This window comes from Anarrhichthys ocellatus, unplaced genomic scaffold (genome assembly GCF_004355925.1).
Source record: "Anarrhichthys ocellatus isolate YVR2014 unplaced genomic scaffold, GSC_Weel_1.0 scaffold18, whole genome shotgun sequence".
In the NCBI taxonomy this organism is placed as follows: domain Eukaryota; kingdom Metazoa; phylum Chordata; class Actinopteri; order Perciformes; family Anarhichadidae; genus Anarrhichthys; species Anarrhichthys ocellatus.
The window spans coordinates 1,792,058-1,808,100 of NW_022280048.1; the positions used below are offsets into that span (position 1 = coordinate 1,792,058).

The 16,043-nt window shown below is 42.7% G+C and overlaps 1 protein-coding gene across 6 annotated transcripts in view; it reads right to left on the bottom strand.

Annotated features, from left to right (window-relative positions):
• Positions 1-16,043, bottom strand: part of sptbn2 (spectrin, beta, non-erythrocytic 2) — a 47,618-nt gene that overhangs the window by 22,723 nt on the left and 8,852 nt on the right. For 3 of the 6 annotated variants that reach the window (XM_031856950.1, XM_031856948.1, XM_031856947.1), the window contains exon 2: positions 12,865-13,052. In XM_031856950.1, the coding sequence (XP_031712810.1) occupies positions 12,865-13,021 (157 nt within the window). In that variant the 5' untranslated portion in view covers positions 13,022-13,052. Of the gene's footprint in view, positions 1-7,745; positions 8,594-12,864; positions 13,053-16,043 lie in introns of those variants that run through there. The other 3 variants (XM_031856951.1, XM_031856949.1, XM_031856952.1) reach the window with 2 other exon arrangements.

Sequence of the window (16,043 nt, forward strand, 5' to 3'; positions counted from 1 at the left end):
AAAGACAAAGTTCATTCAAAGCAGGTGTCTTTCATAGCCTACAGGTATATTAGGAGGGTTGGAGATGTTATCTGCTAACCAGCTATCAGCCCTTTGTCTTCTGGACATGTGTACATTTTCCTGGTTTACCTACGTTCAGAGATATCAGACAAACAAGAGAATTTGATGGCATCACGCTCAAACAACAACTATCAGGCAAACAGCCCCGCTGTATTTTAGCCCTGGTTGGTCCGTTACATACTGTAAAAGGCTGTTCTGGTTGTTTGAGTTTTGGGGCCTTTTTCCTTTCATTTTATTCTCATTTGAACGTTCAAAGAACTGCCTCACTAAACCTGCTTTGTTTCTCTTCCCATCTCTCCCATGCACCACGTTAACAGATTATTCCATTATTAAAGGACCACTAAGCGATTTGAAGCTGTTCAATGAGCCAGCAGAGGTGGATTACTGTGGCAGGTGAGCTTCAGTTGAGGAGCCTACATTCCTCCTGGCGCTTGGTCATGTTGTGACAGCACCCGGCCCTGAGGAGGAGGCAGTGGGCAGGGGTCCTGAAGAAGAACTACTGCAACCTTGCTGGTGCTCCGCTGCTAATAACAAGGCTACTGAACAAGCACACAAGGATAGACAAACACGAATATCATTCTGTTAAACAAACACAAACTTGTCATCAGTAGCTGTTACGGTGGATAAGGCCAACAGCGGTGCAGCTGTTTTCTCTAACAATGTGACATTTGTGGATTGTGTGGTTAGCGCACGGGAGGATATGTCAACTGTAACGTTTGCACATCCACGTCAATGGTTTATCATTTTTACTAACCCGTAAGAATGCTTTGCAACAGAAACTGTGTTTATTTTTAACAGAACAGGCTGGTGGCTGAAGGTGAGACAAGAACCCGAGACTATGTCTCCCGCATGTTGTCAGATGCAAAATACTTGCAGAGCCTGAAAACATTGTTACACAATTACACAATAGAGGACAAGAGAGAATAGTGGGAAATTGTGAGCATTACAAAGCAAGCCGAGTAATTACTAGTTAGTCTTACTAAGCATTGCATAATCAGTAATATCTTTCCACACCAGCCTTGAAACGTGGACAGTTTAAGGCAATAGTTTCATGCAAGGTGTCATAAAAACTGCCTTATTTACTTATGTCGACATGCCTGCGATCCACCACTAAATAAATATTTGCTGCTCTGAATGTTATATGCATTCCTAACAAGTATACACTATATCTAATATATATTAATCAACAACCTATTTTTTCTGTGATATTTTACTACAATACAAAATATGATGAATGTTAAAACTGGACTCTACCTCTAAATCATTGAGTAGTACTGTATGTGCCTTAAAAGCATTAATTAAATATATTCTCATTTAAATTTCACAGAAGTGAGCATTGAAAGCTCCCTGGACTATCCTGGAAATCTGCCTGTACTTCTTGAGCCTGTTTTTGTGTAAGCAAGGCAAACAAGCGATTAGAATTTTCTAGGCCATGTTTTTTCCCCATTGTTTACTAATGGCAGATCAGAACTAGTAGTTACAGGCATCATTGGATGTTTCAAAGGCATATTTGGGCATGTCCAGTCACTTTAAACATGCTTTAAGTATACGTCAAGGTGGGGGAGTATAGTGGGGGCCTGGCTCGGCCAGTGCAGTATCTACTATTGAAGGTGCTGGGATTTAGCTTGCTGTTGCTTTCTATTTAACCCCCAAATAAACTTTGGCACTGTTGATGACGATGATTATCTACAGGTAATCTGAGCACATACGCCGCCAGACTTGATCCTGTCTGTGTGGCTCATAGAGGCTCGGATCATATTTGGTGATAAAATGGAGACATATACAACACAATGAATCGCTGAGCCAAGGCTCATGCACATCCATAATGGAAAACAATGTCACATCACAACAACTTACACTATGTGCCGTTTAAGACAAACAAGTCGTATGTCACTAATTCATATTATGGGGGCGAGGAGGTTGGGACGAGACCAAGACCAGGTGTTGGTTGAAACGGCACCTGCGGGGCCGGTGGACATGGAGAGGCGACGAGAGGCCCAACGGCTGAACACGCGCCTCGAGGAAACCCCGACTGGAAGCCACAGGGAGGAGCGACTGTGGGGAGCAAGGCAGCGGCCCGGGCGGTCAGAGGAGGCAGAGCTTTATGAGCATATTCTAAACAATAGCCAAAACAATGTCAATTTAAAACTTTAATTTAAATTAATGATTTCCCATGGGAAAGTTTCTATATTTTCCGCATGCCACTTTTTGTTAAATAAAGTGGTCCCCATTGCAACAAGGGTCAAATCAAATCTTGAGTGAACAACCATCATTGATGCTATGAAATACACAGGAATAAAGCCACGATGGCTGGCTGTTCAGTGTACTACCGTGTTAGCCAGTGTTCCAAAGACAGATCTCTAGAAAATGGCAAAATACAAATAAAAAGAAAGAATTTGGATTAATTAATAGATCTGTAGCATGTATTGTCAGAATGTTTTGGAAAAATTGATAAATGTTTTTGTTGGTACATATTTAAAATCTGAAAACACATTCAAATCCCATGCTGTCAAGTGTTTCACATTGGTTAACAATCCCTACACTGACTGATGTATTACATGTCAGACAGTGTGCAGGGGGGGGGCTATAGAGACAGAGACCTCCCGCTGAGCCTATTTAAGTTTTCCTATGTTGCTCACGGTCTTCTCAATGAATCCTGCATCCCTTCGTTGTGTTGCATGACACTGCACTTTGGCTCCCAGTGGCGTCACTTCAGCGCAGAGGACAAGGAGTGACTCCATCCATAAATAGCTTACCATGGTAAGCACTTCGCACAATAGCAACAAATGCACACTGCATATTTTGTCCACTTTTCATTTCCATGAACCACATTCACTGTCAAACCCACTGGACTACCGTCCTGTGATTATTTTCTCACTCCCAAACATGCGAAAAGCTTTCAGAGGAGCTATAGGAAATGGATGCACAGGCTGGTAATCATTAAGTGCTGCTAACAATTTAATCTGGTTTTATGTCGTGCCCAGGTCATGCCTTCCTCCCTAACCCTTCCTGGTTCCCTTCCTGGCTGGTTGAAATGCCCTTGACTTCAAAGCTCTCGACATCCGGTCCCTCTCCCACCCTGAGCTTGCGTAATGAGTGCCTCTGGTCAGCCCCTTCTCAAGAAGAATGAGCAAACTGCTTCCATTAATCTGGCGGCTTTAATCTGTTTTAATAACCTTCTTTTGGTCATTCCCACACAGACAAGATTATGGTTTTGTGCTAAAAGATAGAGGAAAACACTCAGTGCGAGTCTGACTCTTCTCTCGCTTTCAGCTCTGCTCTTACTCAGATTATATATATATCTTACAATAAATATAAAATATGAAAGATATTCTAAAATGCAACTGTAGCAATCTCAGGTTGTTGTACTACTAACATTGTTTGTATAGTTAATTCTGAACATTTAAGTTGTACATGAAACAACTGAAGAACTAAGGAAAAGTCAAGTGTGATGTATATAAAGTGATCAGAAAACCACATTGTGATTGGTGTGTATGGTCATGTGTATGGACATTCTGGTTTGACACTAAATATCTACCATGTTTAGCATGTTTAAGTAAATCTGGATGAAAGCATAACCTGGTGTCTCTCCACTGAATCTATCCGATATCTTAAACAGATCAGGCATCTCTCATTTTTTGTTGGATTAGTGGCAACATCTGACACACAAAAGAAAATGTAAACATAACCATGAAACTGTACTAACCCTAAATCCAAGTTCAAGCTTACCTTTCATTTACCCATGAAGGAAATTCACGTAGTCGAGGTTGCAAAAAAATACATGAGCCTACAAAATACACAAATATGTGTAGTCCTCCCGACACTGTTGTGCTGTTTGAGATTACAGAGCAGACCAAAGGCACTCATTAGAGGACGGCTTTGACATCTTGAATTTGAGTCTGTTATTTGTCTTCATGAAGCATTTATCACAAAGAGTAGTGATGAAAAAAAGTCAAATAGTCCAAAGCAGGATGTATGTTTTGTGCTTAGTGGTTCCCATTATTTACTGACACCAGTGAGTGGTTTGAGCTCAGAGTGTGATACTGAATGGATGCCATGGGCAATGAGAACAAACCATCAGGGAGTTTGGATTTGTAAATCTGTATGTATTAGAATTTAAATTAAGGTTCAAATACCTACTACACCTTCAAAGTCAACAGTTGCTTCAGTTATAAAAGAACAGTACTAGGAAGTCTAAAACAACTTCAATCAGAGTACAGAATGTGGTATTGTATGTACCCGACACTGTTTGATCAAATCATTGAGTGCACTTATTATTTCACTCTTACTTTGTATATTTCTGCAGGAAATTGAAACCCTCGGTGTTACATGTCTACAGCGTTTAGGTGGGCATCCCTGCATAACATCAGACCAATTCTTTGTAATATCCAACTGTGAACAAGTAAAAACTAAGTGCAAAACTAAGTGAGCAAAATGGCATGTATAGATGCACATGTTTTGACATTTTCTCTCCTTGTATAAGCAGAACTGCCCTTCCTTTGCTTAAGACTTTGAGAGTGGGGCTGTGGTAAAACCGCCGCATTGCCTCATGTGGCGTGAGTTATTGTTACACTTAACAGTTTGTGGCCACAAGTTTAGAAAGACAATGTGTTTTGCCGAGCCAACAGGTTTGCTCTTACAACGACAAACACTGAAAGGGTGAATACAGAACTATCCTCTTTCCCTTTTCTGAAGGCAGTGAAGGAACTCAACATGCCCTTCAGGTCATGCCCCTCTGTGCCATCTGCAGCTGCGGCTCATAATGGAGAAGATAGGGGAGGAGGGGGCCGGCCGAGGCCAATCACATGAGCAAAGAGACAGAAACAGGCAGCTCTCAGCCATAACATCTGGACACATTAGGGTGTGAAAAGTCAACAAGAAAATCATTTTCCTACAGCATCCAAAACAGCACTTTCTTGTTACCCTTCCAAGCAGGAAACTGTCAACATTGGGGAAAACTGTACAAACACAAAAGGCATTTTGTGTGTGCGTGTGGTGAAACTTCACCACGGTAATGTGACTCTGAGTTACAGCTGGAGGCCGCTGGAGTCAGGGCTTTCACCAGGAGTGTTAGAAATATTAAATTACAACATTAAATTCATAGTGTGCCACTAGACGTGAAACTTGACCTAAGACTCGACATTGATCCCTTTCAAAAATTCAGATTCTTGAATAAAGTATGTAAGAACAGAAAGGCTTCTCATCCAGGCAGCAAGGCATTCACCGAGGGAGAGAAAACATGTCTTGGTCATCTCTTTGTTGGGATTTGGCCAAACAGACCAAAAAGTCAGAATACAATTACATGAGGAAAAAAAGGCTATAGAGGTAGACTGAAAGATAACAACCAGAAACTACAGTGTGAAATGAGTCAATTCAGTACAAAAAACATCAGAGCTGCAGACTTTGTTTGGACATCTTTTCACATTTCTGCATTTGAGTGTGTGTTGCCTTGAAGGCAAAAAAATTTCTGGTTGTGTCAAAGTACTGTGTATTTGTATAGAGGCATACTGCTAATGCCTGCTGATTGACAGTCCAAACTTAAGTCCACAGCAGTTGACTCAGATAGTGCAGGTAGCCAGGACAATGACCCTGGGCTCAAACAAACTACACTTAATCTATGAACAGCAACGTAAAAAATCAAACTGACAATTTATCTGTCTTGGCGCCAAAATCAATATCAGGAAGCATTAAGCAATATAGACTTTCACACATCTCTCTATTGCATTTTACACATGAGGAACCATAAGATTGCATAATACAATGTGCATGGTGTCATTTGGGCCACTAGAAAATGTCAGGGTTTGAAATAGCTGTATATGTTCTCTTAAATTGGACATGAATGATTTTATGGGTTAAAGGATAATGTGAAGGTCGGTCAAAAAATGTTCCGCCATGTGTCAATAAAGACCGTTAAATGGCACAAAGATGAAGATTTTTCTTCTCCCTTCAATTCAGCCATGTGGCCCAGTGCTCCATTAAGCCAGTCATCCTTGGCCGTAGTTATTTAGTTACTTATCACTCACCACTGGGGCAAACAATGCTAGATGTGTTCAGTCCTTTCATGACTGGTATCGGTCCTGAAAACCAGCCTTTACCAATTTCCTGCCACTGAAAATGACTAAGAAACACAAACACTTGTTCTCTGTTAAGATGTTTATTGTATGGTTGAGTAGGGGAACACCTACTTTGCATAAACTACAAATATTTCAAATGAATGCAAACACAGTGTATGGTTTGCAAAATGCTTCCGTTTGTGTGAAGCGGACACAAACCTATGTATGCGCACATCTTCTATTTCATCAGCACACACCATGCTTTAGAACGGGGAGGGAGGGAGTGACGCAAAGAATGAGCCTCAAGGGTAGTCAGACTGGAAATACAAGTGGGTGTTGCCAAAATGTGTTGTGTGTCTGAGTATGTGTGCATATTTACAGCAAACTCCACCGAGAACATATCAATACAACAAAAAACATAACCCGTGTCACACATCTGTCATCTCCATTCTCCTGACCATGTGTTCAAAAATAAGAGATTCCGGTTTGAATGAACCTCATTTCACAATATTATTGTTGTAGGGAAGTGTGAATAAATCCTGTCAGCGTAAAATTTGTTTCCGATCTGACCCCAAAAATGACACGAGTATAGGTTTTCTTGCCTGACAAGTTGAAAAAGATATGTTGGCATGTAACCGTGGCTTCTCTGTGCGTGACTTTGCATAGTTGAATCTGACCAATCTCTTCCTCAGTGGCAATCAAGATATTGCTTAATTTATTGTGGGTGCACTACAAGAATGCCAAACATGCAGCGTAGACTTGCCCCTCGAACACGCTCTATAACAGCGCTCCGTTCCAGACAGCAACCGGGGAGGGACAGGAAACGAGCAAAACACTGATCTTCATGCACACCGCTGACTGAAATACCAGTTTCATGCCCGAACACACTCAGCTACTGCAAATACTGTGACTAAGGGGTCTAAAGCTCGCAGGAACACGCCACATGGCAATACGAGAATTCTAACAGGTACCAAAAACCTTCACACAATAAAATAAAAAGTGTTGATTTTGCCTCGATTTAACATTTACAAATGTTAGCTTTTCACTTTAATTACCACATCATTTCATACGTCCTATGTCACAACCACTGGCCTCTATGATTCCCGTTTGCAGGACCTCACAGGCCTTAGCCAGAGACAGAGCTGTGCATTGTAATAAGATAAGAAAGGACAGGTGGCCCAGTGATCAGGTGCCAGACTGCCTGCTTTAGAGCTGAGCTGAAGCCTACTGCGTGTCTACAAGGCTCTATTAGATTCTCTCCACATTAAGCACTAAAAAACAGAACCCAATTGAGAGAGAGGAGTCTCTTTAACCTCTCACTGGAGGATACCAGAGAAATGCTGAGCTATTACTGAGGACTAGTTCACAACCCAGAGCACCTGCTGTAGGACTACCAAATAGTCCTATTCTACTTAATATTTCACATTTCAGGACATGTGTGAAAAGTCTCATCAATAACTTTTAATTTCCATACGCCACACAATAAAGAACTTGAGGCTCAAACCTGTGACGTCAATAAAACAACTCTTTATTCAAATATATCTAAACCATTCGATAAAAGGTGCATCATAAATTCCCAAAGAGAGTGGAATTTCCCTTTCAACCGTATCGACAGGTCAGTGCGACTCTTACCTTGCAGCTGTTTGAACCTTCCTTCCAGGATGTTAGAGTATTGCACCTGATTAACGAACGCTGCTGGGGACAAGCAGGGCTCTCTGTCCCTGCGGTCCAGGTCCATGGCCTTGTGTTTTTCTGAATCTCTCACCTAATATTCCTCTCAGATACAGAGTGAATGGGAGTTTTCCCGCATAGCACACGAGAGGCAACCTTTCCCACAACAAATGTGTCAAATCCTTCAGAGAGCTTTCCAGAAGATAAAAGTTGTGTATATCCAAAAAAAACACCTCGATTTGTCCTCCTCTTCTTCTAGATCCCCCTCAGTGCTGTGCCTCAGAAAGGCACAACGCAAGCTTGAAAATGTTGCCGCCTGTTCTTCACCTCTTCTACTGTATGTCCCACCTTGTCCAATGAAAATACAGCAGTGCAACGGTGGAGGGTTTTTTCAAAAAGTCATTTCAAACAAAGCTGAAGTACAAAATGTTCTCTCGTTTCACCTCCTCTCTTGTGAAGAATTGCGCCACACTTTGTGGCCTCTGAGCAGAGTGAAAACTGTTGGTTGCGCTCCCTTGATGTTCAAGGCTGGCTATTCCTTCCCTCCAAACTCTGAACACACATTTGCTGGAGCGGAGCAGAGCAGCAACCAGCTGCGGTCGGATCGCTGTGTAAACAAAAGCCTGCTGTGCCGTCTGAAAATGGTGTCATTTGCATAAGGTGTGTTTGAGGGAGGAGCGCGAAGGAAGAATACCGTGGAAAGATGAGGGGAGGGAGGAGGTGTAGAGGTGGACTAAACCATTAAGAGTTCTATGCTCAGTGTAGCTCGAGGCAGATTACACAACTCCACCTTAATGCCAGGGAGCAGCCGGGGGGGGGGAGGGGGGCTGCCAAGAAGGTACATCACGAAAGTCCCCATTAGATCGCATCCTCTTATCCTGTCGTCTCGCTGTGTGTGGTTCTTATTTCTATCACTCTCCAAGACAAGATTTGATCTTCCTTTTCCTGTTCACGTGGTCAGGCCCTGTGATAAGGCGTTAAGGCAGGAAGGAAGTCGTTGAGAATGTATCGGCAACACAACGAGCTCTTTCCTGCCTGAACAAGATTGGAAATTATAAACGTGTGCGTCTGTTTGTCAGGCAGATGGTTAGGCCGGCGCGGGGGTGGAAGTGAGTCATTACCAGTCTAAAACAATTATAGAACTGCACAGGATTAACACATTTTATGTTTTACTAGATTAGGGACAATTATACAAATGATGTATGGTGCAACTTGTTAAGGAAAAAAAATGTTTCTTATTGGCTTTTTATGAATATTAAATCTGGTTGATTTTTTTTTTCCACAGCCAGATTAAAATGATTTAATGATTGTTTGCAAACACTGGAGGAAAATGGACTCGTATTTTGAGTAGTGATGGCGTTTGAAAGTTACAAAACAATTATTTTCCTCCATCACTGAACAAAGGATCATCAAATAGCGACAGTAATTACAGCCTTTTGGCACATATTTCAGATTCTCAAGCAGGTTTATGTGCACTTGACTTCCGTGGTTGTGCTCCAATAATAAAGATGTACATCGGTGTAATACACACCAAGAATACGGTCAGCTGAAACAATACATTAAAAGAAAATGATAAATATATTTTGAAAGTTGAATAACTTATTGACTGGAAGGTTTACTCTATCTAGCAGCTGCTATCGCCATAAAAAATGCGAAAGCTAAAGGTTACAGCTGTACTGAATGCCTGTGTGTGCAAGACTGTAAACACAGCGAGGACTAAGCTCACAACCTTTCTTAGGAGAGGATGGCCTTTGGTCTGGTCAAAGCACGGGGCCGTGGTTAAAAAGGTCTGGTTGCTTTTTTTTGATCTGTGCTTGTCCAGATGAGCGGGGAGCATCTGGATGAGTCTCATTAGAGGACCCAATGCTCCGGGCCTTCTGCGACCGGGTGTTTATGGAGGGGGACTGGGATAATGAGATCCGAGGAGAACACACTTCCTTGGGAGGAACAGAGGCTACGCAGTGGTCACATGCAGCGAGAAACGAAGAGCAGAGAGCTGGTAAACTGGTAAATGGCCATTTAAGATCCCAGTGGGCATATATCAACCATCACAATCCCAAATTAGCATGAGAGGTAGATGTGATGGCAGGTTTGTGTGTCTGGCACATGGGTCTTAACATATTATGTTTGGGCAGTTTCCTCCCTTTACGACTCATCCGTCATTTAGATACACTAATAAATAAACACACTGGATAGGATTAACAGTTATTTTCAGATTCTTGTGAAATATGAAAACAAACAGTGAGGAAGTCTGCTAAAGGGAGATGTGGGACAATTAATGATGGTCTGGTGTGGTGAACACAGATTAGAAAGAGAAAAAGATAGAAGCTGCGGAGGAGTAAGCACTACCAGAGGGGGGAAAGGAGAGATCTATTGCTGAGCATGCACATTTTATTCCATCCTACAGCACAACCCCTCGAGGGACCCGGGGGAGGGCGGAAGGCTGGACCATACTACAAACACTGGCAGTAAATATCTGATCTGAAGAGAGGGAATCCCACCCGGAGCAAGTAGGGTTGATTTCTCTTCAGAGTTCCATAATCACTTTTGCCTGATATCAGACAGGACTGTCAACTCGTTACACACCGTTTCAATCTTCAGTCTGACACTCTGATTGATTTCAATGGGGAAAAACACACTAGAGATCAATGTATCTGCCTGAATCTAACTTCATTCTAAGTGGACAGGTGATACTTTGTGTCGGTGTTTTAAGAGTGGAGCGGAAACAGAACTAGCCTGCGATGTTATTTAAAAAAATATATAATAAATAGATAGAGAGATAGATAGAGAGAGAAGACAAGCAGTATATGTGAAATTAATTTGTTAATAGTGTCCAATGTTTTTATTGCTCCTCGGTTCTGGCCGTAACAACTGCGTTAGTCCCACCCGTGGTGCTGATTGGCTAAGTGTTGGTCTCCCTCCTTGGCGCTCAAAGGGTCTGGACCCATGCCACAATCACTTGAGTTTTAGTCCAAATATCTACCAAATGCTGCACAGTGACTCGATATGATACTCTACTATTCATGCGTCTGTGTTGTTTATAAAGAATAACGGTAACTTAGTGTAAATGAAAGGCATATGGCTGCTTGGGGCAGCTCAGTGGGTAGAGCGGGCCATCCTGTAACAACGAGGACGGCGGTTCTATCCCCAGCTCTTACAGTAAAAGTGTCAAAGTGTCCTTGAGCGGGGTCCTGAACCCCGGGTTGCTCCCCTGCCGCTTTACAGCAGCCCACTGCTAGAATGGGCTACATGCAGAGGTCAGATTTCATGTATGTACTTAACCGGTGAAATGAAGTCTAAGTTTGTTTTGTTTGTTTGTTTTTTAAAGTTCAAAAAGCCTCTTGCTTTCCCACTGTGGATGCTTCCACAAGTAACATGTAACCGTTTGTAACCGTTTGAGTGTGAAGCTGGGCGTTTGCTTAAAACAAAAAGGCAAATTTGCAAGGCTTGTTTTGCTTCCCACACAGTACAGGAAGGTAGATATGTGTTATTTATGCAAATGACCATTATCTTAACACAGGAGTGGTTCTCTACTGTGAAACAAGTGGCAGCTGCTGCTCTCAAAGACTGGAAGGGTGTAAGAGGTGTGAATCAGGAAATGAGGCAATCATATTACATAGAGAAGTAGCAGACAGTTGAATTAAGAGAGGCTGTGAGAGAGGAAGAAAAGCATTTGACATTAGGGGATGAGTTGTAAAAGGCAGTGGCTATGCCTAGAGGGTATCGCTGCTACAGCATGATAAAGAATGTGCACATCAAGCCCACACTTGTGAAACGGAGATTGTGTCACAGGTATTCACACACATACACACACAGTCTACACTGGTCACACTTGTACAATAGTATTACAGCCTTCTGTTGCTTTCCATAATTACATGGCAGCGAGATACAGTATATCTTGAAATATAGTTCAATGCGTTTGCAACCAGGCAACACAAAGAGGGCAACACCTAGAGTCAGTTTCCTTTTGGCATGAGGAAATGAGTCAGGTTGTATTTGTAAGTGAAATGGGGCTTATCTTTGTAGAAGTGCTTTGACTACAGTGGTGCTCAAAACCATTAGAGCATGCGGTTTTTGAGTGCGTGTGTGCACGCCTGCCTGTTGCTCCCCTCTGCTGGGTTCTCCATGATACTGCAACTTGTTTTGACAATTATGAACAGATATTTTATCCTTAGAGTGTGAAACCAGGAAGGTACAGGGCACGCACGCGCACGCGCGCACGCGCACACACACACACACACACACACACGCACACGCACACGCACACACGCACACGCACACACGCACACGCACACACAGTGTACGACATCAACAACTAATAGAGCCAACAGGATTTTCACCTGGGTCACATTAGTTGGAGCCTCCAACAGGACAGGCTGGCAAACAGACATGCATTTGCACAAATTGGAAGGATGTCAAGCATCTCAAGGGTAGGAGAGTACGGTGGGGAATAAAGCTGCCTTCAGACCAACATTGTATAAACAAATGCAGCCTCCTCATTCATTTTAGTAAGACCACTGTTTGAGCACAGCACACAATGCAACAAATCTCTTTTTGCAGAGCGTTCCGGCACATAAAACACATCGTCATCCAGGAACACTGGACAGTCGGGTAATGGCTGTTTTTGAAAACGATGGTCACATTAAGGGACTTGAGAGAACTGACTAACATTGTCAACATTTTAGATGGTTCATTTATCTTTAGGTGTTGCTATATTGATGTTGGATTTTCACCACACCATCTACAGCAGCCCTGAAGACGAGCCTCGCCACCTCATTCCATCACTGCTTATTGCTCTGTGGTGAATTGACGATACAGCTGCCTGACTTTGTCCTCATTTTGGAGGTATTTCGGTCTTGCCCTATAAAGAGAGAATTGTGCCTTTTGGGACAGAAAAGAATGAAGTTTGTCCCTCAGTCTACAGAGCCTCATTAGATCGGTGCAAATTACCATTGGCCTGTGATTTGGTCTCTAAATGTCATCTGTTTCTCAAACTCCTGTTGCATATTAAAAAAAAGTTACTTTAAAAACAGTTACCATACGGTATATAATTAACTTAACCTCCAAACGTGTGGCATACCTGCGAGAGCCTTGATGCGCGAGCGCTCGAAGAGGCGTGCTGAACTGTTCTCATTATCCCAGTCAGTCTCTGCTGCCAGGTCCCAGCGGTTGTTGATGTCATTGTACTGCTGCTGGATCTCCAAGCTGTCAAAGTCTGTCGGCGAGATGGTGCTCATGGTGTCCACGCTGGAGGAAGACACATTCAACCTGCAATTCAGACACGGAGACACAAAAGCACCGAAACTCAGTATAGACAGAGAAGGGACGGAACATTGCGTGACACCAGAAGCTTCACAAGACTGACCCGTTAAAATGTTCTAGAGCTAATGTTTGGAAGATTCAGTTTGGAAACAGAGTGCGTTTCCGTTTCATCCTTGGCCAGATGATGCTCTGTAACATACAGCACCTACACTGTCATCACAGCTGCACTCAAGTTTTACATGCTCAAGTGATAGTCATATGCAAATAGAAGCCTAGACGGTACAACTGCCAGAGGGTATAAGGAGATAAAAACTTTGAAATAGGCCTATGCTCGGCAACTGTCAGGAAGTCATTCAGTTAGCCAACCAATAATATAATACAACTGCCTGCCAGGCTAACAAGTACTATTAACCACCTCAATATACACCGAGTGGATCTTGACTTGCACATGCAACCAAACAAACACACACACACACACACGGCTCGACAGCCCTACTAGTGGTCAAAGCCCCACAGAATAAAACACCTATTATTCTCAGTACCTGTCCTTGCACTCACCGCTAGCCGTGCAACCTCCCTACTACCCTGCTGTTTGTACCAAGTCAGCATCCAATTATAATACCAAGGGTACCCTCAAATGGCAACAATCAATAGGCCTACGTCATAAGGAGGTCAGTCCCACACCTTTTCTCCAACCGGATGAGTCTCTGCATTTTGCCGACAGATTTTTTAGCCTGAGCCAGACGCAAATGCATCCATCTCCAATTCATTTTAATGGTGTGTGTGTGTGTGTGTGTGTGAGATACACTCAATATAGAGGCTAATATGACTCTATATAACATTCAGTATAATTCACTAAACTATAATGTCGAAAACCTAATTCTTTTTTCTTAAAAGATCATACACTAAAACTAAATGTATTTTTATTTGCATGTATTTAGATAAAAATATACTACAATTTTAATCCATTGTTTAATAAAACACTACTGCACATGACCAGACAGATCCTGTCCTTAGTATGATGCACTGGATCTACATTAAGATTACCCCCCCCCCCCCTCCACACCCCCACCAGAGAGACCCATTAACTAACTGGGGCCATTTGTTTAAGAGGTTTGTACAGATTAATACACATGGTTGAGTAGTCAGTTTGCCAATACCGGTTACTTTATCTTTCGTTGTGTCTGGTAGCCGTGGCCAGCTTTTATTGAGATGAGAGAGAGAGAGGACAGCTGTCGAAAAATGATGGGGTTTGGTGAGGAGGTGTTTATGGCTAAGAATGACTCAGGGCTGCAGACCCTGTTCAAGGTTCAAGGTTCCTAACATTTGGTCATATAAACTCTCCATGTCTGACAGGATGAGTTTGGTTTAGATTACATGGCACTACAGTGAGGGGGTGGAAGAAAGAGATTCTAGGCAACAGACGAGGAGGTGCTTTAGATGAGATTAAGTAGGCCAGCTATGCAACACAGCACACATTAATGAGGCTGTGTGTTCATCCTCTGTTCTTTTCCTTGAGGTTTGATGACAGAGATTCATCCGTTTGAATGTAATGCTGTCGGTAATGTGTCTGCTAGGACGATTCTTGGACTCGTCATGCCATGAAAGTCATTACATCCTCTAAATCAAACCTGGAGTTCGATAACAGAACCGATACCCATCAATAGTGTACACCGCCAGTGTACATCTAGGTTGGGCCCAAATTCCCTGAATTATTTAATGCAAAAAACACATACTAGACAGGCAATAGCATCGTTGAGCATAGCGTAAAAGAGGGGGAATGGGGTGGTGGAGATTTTAAAAGCTTACATCCATCTGTTAGCTGTCCTAAAACTGCAAGAAGAGTGAGTTCAGTCATAATAATTAACCATTATAGGAGCAACTTAAAGTGTGACTGATGTGTGCCACGTTATTTGGCTTTATTGTGTTGTTTTTTATTATTTTGGGCAATTTCGCATTTATTGGATAGTTTCCAGTATAGATGCATATAAGAAACAAGTGAGAATGAGGGGGATGAGATGCAACAAACGTCCACAGCCACAATCAAACCAAGGATGCTGCCACTAAGTGGTATATCATTTAGATGTATTAGAGACCACCGGGACTGATCAGGCGTTGTTTTCAAATAGGATTTCATCAAATAGAGAGGCTGTGCAACACAACAGCTACCTGCACATTAACACACCTTACTATTGTTAAGACGAGTCAAACAAGCCGCTCACATTCTAGCAATAAAAATAAAAATAAAACAAAAGCTTGGCAAATCCTCTTAGAGGCAGATTAAGAAGTGGCTGGGAATAGAAACTAAATGCAGGGATTAGAGAAGAAGGCCGAACAACGCCTCCACGCTACCCCCAGACCTGTCACCTCCCCACTCACTGGCCCCCCAGGACTTGGCTAATGCTTTGACCCCTCTGAGGGTGTGTATGTGTGTCAGCATGTTTATTCCTATGTCCCTCATTTATCAATTTAATATTATCTATAATACAATAATTACACAGTCAGTCCACAAACTCAACCTTTTCACGCTCAACATCACCGTGTCAAGTTATTTGTTAATCATTTATTATTATTTATAAATGAAATGAAAAACCACAGGCAGACCTACACCCTGCGACTGATTGTGGTGCGGCTGACAAAGTGGTAAGATTTACATGCAGCTTAAATAGCTAAAACGTCACGGCATGGAAGCAAGAGCCACAAAGAGGACACACCATCCAGGACAGGCCTGGCAGCAATGGAGTCAATGACGATCTGTCTGTGGGAGTGGACCAGGGTGGGGACTGGAGGGGGCAGGACCGGTGTGGCCGCAAGAGTCTGGCAAATCGAGGGCAACCCTCCCCTTATTGTCGGTAGGAAGAGGCTCGACTCAGTGTCTGTACTAATCGCCCCTCAATGGATCAGACAAACAATCCCCTGACCTACTATGATACAACCTACTGTACTCGTCCACACACACACACACACACACACACACACACACACACACACACACAC